We start from the raw sequence: 5720 nt of genomic DNA, 5'->3' as shown, positions 1-5720 counted from the left end.
CGATTTTATAGCTTATTTTATAATAATTATACACATAGATAACATAAGACTACAAGAAAAAAAAGAATTTGCGGAGACAAAAATCACCGATAAAGGTTAGAAATGTCGTCGGTAAAGATATAGCGGTGACACGTCAGTGGTAAAAAATCGTCGGTACTACTCTGTCGCTACTACTCAAATTGTCACCGGTAAAGATGTTTGTCGCCGTTAATACAGTTTATCACCGCTAGTAACTATGTCGTTGGTAATTTCTTCTGTCGTCGGTAATAACATTTTAAATTTTCCTTAAGTTAATACTTTTGGGTGAAAAAAACCGATATGTAACGACATTAAATATAGTGGCGGAGCCAGAGTCAAAGTAAAGGGGTATCACAGCACAAAAAAAATGTAATATACAATAAGAGAAAATAAAATTTAGAATTTCAATAGACATAAAGTTCATAACAAAGTTACGTTTTAAAGTTCACATCTTCACTCTTTTATTTGACGAAAACGATCAGTTACAAAGATTGATAATAGATACACTACAAGAAATATTGGCATTACCGGCGACGCCTTTAACGGCAACATGAAGCAATATCGGCGACATGTAGTTGACACGTTACATGTCACCGCTATTGCTATGTGTCGCCGCTAAAGGGGTCGCCGCTAATGCCTTGTTACAGCGATCCGCGTCGATTTAACCTCAACCGTCCGATTTCATTTCAATCCAACGGCTGTAGAGGTACGCGAAAAGACGCGCTGGCTTTTCCCTCCATTTGGCGCTGCTATTACCCTAGTGTCGCCGCTAATGCCCTAGCGTCGCCGCTATTGCCCGTCGCCGCTAATGCTTTACGCAGATATCCAGACTCCCTTTCTGCCATTTTTTTCTGCATTCTGTTCTTGGTCTCGTTTTCCTCTCGGACATTCTTCAATTTCGCGTGTCATTTCCAATTTGGTGGAATAGAAATTGCTTGTTGGACCGGTGCTAGCCTATCCTCCCTCCAAGACCACCACAAGGCCGCCACAGCCCCAAAATCCGACGATATTTAGCTAAATTCCTAAATTGCCCCCAATCAAAGGTCAAATTCCTCATCTTTTTTTTATGATTTTTCTGTTTTTGTGTTCATTTAGATGATAACTTGTGAATAATTTTCAATTTTGTTGAGTGATATGTTATTATTTTGAGATAGGAAGTTGTTGTGCATTTTGTTGGATTGTATGCATTTTGTTGGATGAAATTTAGATGTATAAATTTGTTGAATGAAATTTAAATGTATAAATTTGTATGAAATTTAGATATATAAATTTGTATGAAATTTAGATGTATAAATTTGTTGAATGAAATTTAGATGTATAAATTTGTATGAAATTTAGATGTATAAATTAAGATGTATAAATTTTGTTGGATTGTATGCATTTTCAATTTCATTCAATTTTGTTGAATGAAATTTAGATGTATAAATTTGTATGAAATTGGATGAAATTGGAATATGCAAATTGGATGTATACATTTGGCTTAATTGTATGAAATTTGATGAAATTGGAATATGTAAAGTAGATGAAATTGGAATATGCAAATTGTATGAAATTGGATGTATACATTTGGCTTAATTGGATGAAATTGGAATATGCAAATTTGATGTATACATTTGGCTTAATTAGGTTATTAATAGCAACTTACTTCTAGTAATGTATTGTATATGGTTTCAAAGTGCTTAATTTTGTGGCGACACTATGTTATTAGCAGCGACACCCTATTAGTAGCGACAGATAGTATTAGCGGGCGACGCCTTGTATTAGCGGCGACCATGAGTATTAGCGGCGACATTCAGCGTATTAGCGACGAAACAATATCGGCGACGCATTTGCAGTGACATATCGCCGCTAAAGGTTTTAGCGGCGACACGTGTCGCCGCTGTTGCCCAATCTTCTTGTAGTGATATCTAGAACATCCGTTTCGATTCCGGTAATTAATTCTTTTAATTATAATAATAATAATAATAATAATAATAATAATAATAATAATAAATCATTACTCTTTAAATAAACATTATATATCTCAAGAGGGTAAATAGCAATTTCCAAAAACTATTTTAATTAGATAAATTGGCTAAATGGTAGATTCCGTTTATATGCTTAAACCCGAGTGGTCAATTGTGTCAAAAACGTAATGTCTTGATCTGTTATCAAAAGTCGACGCAGCTGTGTATCCATGGCCTTTTTGCTTGATTTAAACATACAAATGCTCAAATCTTTGAAAGCCTCTTAGCCCTTACCCTTAGTAACTTCTCTTAGACCATTTGAATCGCTTCTCCCTCCCTCTTAGCTACCAAACCCGAGAGAAAGACTGAAAAAAGGGTGAGGTCGTCTAGGGTTTTAGTGGGGGAAGAAGACACTTCAAACTCAACATAAACGAAATATACTACTGAAAAAATGTTTAGGGGCATCCTGGGATACCCAGGCTCCAAGGTGGATCCGCCTATAATTAAATATAGAAAAAAAATTATATAACGACATCCAATTAAACCACAAATATTATTATAATTTTGTATCAAAATAAACATTTGTGAAAGATATTTAACTTTTATCGCTTAAATTGATTTACATTTATTATATTATAAATGGATTTTACTGTACTAGCCTTTTAGAACATGAAGAGGGGTATACTAGGCATGTGTAGATGCCACTATAAAATTGCAAATATCAAAAACCTTAGTATTTTGTTTCATCCTTCGGAATTCAAAACCAAGTGAAGTGATCTCCGGCGACGGAGGTGGTTTTCCGATATATAGAAAACTATAAAGTAAGAATAGGTATTAAATGGGACGATCTCCCTGCTGCGATAAGGTAGGACTGAAGAAAGGACCATGGACTCCCGAAGAAGATCAGAAGCTTTTAGCTTACATCGAAGAACACGGCCATGGAAGTTGGCGTGCTTTGCCTTCGAAAGCTGGTTTCACTTCTTTTACTTGCTACTTATATGAATACACATATTATCTTCATACCAAATTGATCATGACAAAAATTTTCTCTTACTTTATTCTGCCTAAGAATACAAATTACTGATTCAAAAACACAAACTAAACAGGACTTCAAAGATGCGGGAAAAGTTGCAGGTTGCGATGGACCAATTATCTTCGACCTGACATCAAGAGAGGCAAATTTAGTCTTCAAGAAGAACAAACGATCATCCAACTTCATGCTCTTTTGGGTAACAGGTATTTTTATCCTTTAACGTGTTATCTCATTATGATTTGTTATACAATAATATAATACAGATCTAATGTGCTTATGTTTATGATTAGGTGGTCAGCCATAGCAACTCATTTGCCAAAAAGAACAGATAACGAGATCAAGAACTACTGGAATACTCATCTGAAAAAGAGGTTGACGAAAATGGGGATAGATCCAGTGAGCCACAAGCCAAAAAACGACACCCTTTTGTGTACTGATGGTCAATCGAAGAGTGTGGCTAACTTAAGCCACATGGCTCAATGGGAGAGTGCTCGGCTCGAGGCTGAAGCCAGATTAGTCAAACAATCTAAGCTTCGATGCCCAGTTGAAAAGCAAGTTGGATCAGTCGATGCATCCATGGCGTCTGTTAAATTATTGGCAACCACCGCCGGGGAACCCACAAGGTGTCTTGATATACTCAAGGCATGGGATAGAGTTTGGGGTGGCAAGCAGAATGACGACGGCGTTAATGGGATCGGAGATATAGAATCACCAACTTCGACACTTTCCACCACTGGCGTCGGAGAGAGTTCCACTAACTTTTTCGAGTTTGTTGGTGGCAATTCATCGGGATCTTGCGATGATGGAGCCACCGGAGAAGATGGTGAAGAGGAGTGGGAGTACAAGGACGAAAACGACATGGAGAATTCGATTCCATTAACTTCTGGGTTCAGTGGAGTAACCATGGCGTCCGATAACAATAATGAACACGTCCCTGGTGGCAATTTCTTAGAGAGTTTTACAGATCTTTTATTGAGCAGTTCCGGCGGTGGTCATCGGAATTTACAAAGTGGTGGTGATTCCGGCAATGATCTCGAACCTAATGGAGTGAACAACAGTAATTACTACGAGGATAATAGTAAGAATTACTGGAATAACATTCTTAATTTGGTGAATTCTTCGATGCAAGATCCTCCTTTGTTTTAGAAGCCCATATCTCACTCGAATTTTTGTTCATTTTTTTTCGACCAAATGCTGTCCTTGAAATGCTTGCATGTGTACGTTGTAAGAACATGTTGATTCCTAGGGTTAATGTCTAGGGTTTTTTTTTTTTTTTTGATTTTTTTGAATTCCGATAGAATTGTGTAATAATTCAAACTCCTATAACTTACTATTTAAAAGGCGTTTATGTTAGACATAATCTTGATGATCCATTATCTATCGAAGGCCTGTTGTACGGCTTGAACTTCATGTTCTTTGTTATCTTATAATCGTATCAACCTTTTGGAAAAGAAAGTGAGACTTACTAATCTAGTCCAAAATGGTGTTTGATTTTGATTTTAATGCTTCTATTGTACTTGTATGCTTCTTTTTCCAATTCTTTCACATGCAATGCTTAATAGCTAGTTGCATTAAAGTAGACTTGGTCAGGGAGAAAACACAACGACCTTTGCATACAATTAATCAGCTTAATACAATTTTCAGAATACAATTAGTAACTGGGAACAGGTAAATAGCCCCCCTTTTTCTCCTTTTTTTTATCCTCCCCTATGAATTGACATTTGACATATATATATATATATATATATATATATATATATATATATATATATATATATATATATATATATATATATATATATATATATATATATATATAACATTATTAAATATATAATTATATAAGTCTATTTTTTTAATAAATATTATAATAAATGAAAAACAATTACAAATAATTAATCAACGTTGTAATTAAATTCTCAAACAATAAAACTAAAACAATAATAATTATTATATATATTTAACCATAAAACTAAAACAATAAGAAGTAGAAGAAGAAGAAAAAAAACTAAGTATACACAACAACAATACATTTATACTAGACCAGTAATATTGTGATAATTTTATTTTGTTAGGAACGTATGTACATTTTGTCCTATTCGTACTATGCATTTTTTTTCTTACATAACATTTTTAGCATTGGTCAATTTGTCATATGATATATAATCTTACATTGCCACTATTTTTTTTTTCAATTTAATTTTCTACTTCGTTTGAGAACACCATCACAAAGAAAGTGTATTATCTCTGTATCTACTAACGGGATTTAAGTATTATTGTTATTTTCTCCAATTAAATTATAGAAACCCATAAAAAAAATGATTGTTATATTTACGTTGCTATTACAATGAAGAGAAAACAAAAAAGTACGAAAACATTATTAAATTATGTTTTAGAACCTTAGTTTTATTTTGTATGTATATATAATGGAGATTTCCTTATAGGATAATAAAATAGGACTGATGAAAACAAATAGTGAGAATTATTTAGAAGTGCATTTATATTTGGATGGGATAGAAGACATTTATTGCTGTTAGTTTCACGTCATAATCTAGATAATGAATAATAGTGCGAACAAATATATATGTTATATTTTTAAAAATTAATTTTTTTTTATTTTTTAATATCTAATTATTAGCTTTGTTTATTAATTACCTTTTATAATAACATGTATTTAAAAAACTTCTTGAATACATAAAATTCATAATTTTTAACCTTTATAC

General features: G+C 33.4%; 1 protein-coding gene across 1 annotated transcript; it reads left to right on the top strand.

Annotated features, from left to right (window-relative positions):
* Positions 1–2670: 2670 nt before the first annotated feature.
* Positions 2671–4500, top strand: LOC111879748 (transcription factor MYB16). Its single transcript, XM_023876185.3, has 3 exons — positions 2671–2935; positions 3071–3200; positions 3288–4500. Exons 1-3 carry the CDS (start codon positions 2803–2805, stop codon positions 4141–4143), a joined length of 1119 nt encoding a protein of 372 aa, XP_023731953.1. The 5' UTR covers positions 2671–2802; the 3' UTR covers positions 4144–4500.
* The last annotated feature ends 1220 nt before the right edge of the window (positions 4501–5720 follow it).

This window comes from Lactuca sativa, chromosome 3, assembly GCF_002870075.4.
Source record: "Lactuca sativa cultivar Salinas chromosome 3, Lsat_Salinas_v11, whole genome shotgun sequence".
In the NCBI taxonomy this organism is placed as follows: domain Eukaryota; kingdom Viridiplantae; phylum Streptophyta; class Magnoliopsida; order Asterales; family Asteraceae; genus Lactuca; species Lactuca sativa.
Note: the sequence above shows the minus strand (reverse complement) of the source record. Positions and strands in the feature narration are given on the sequence as shown.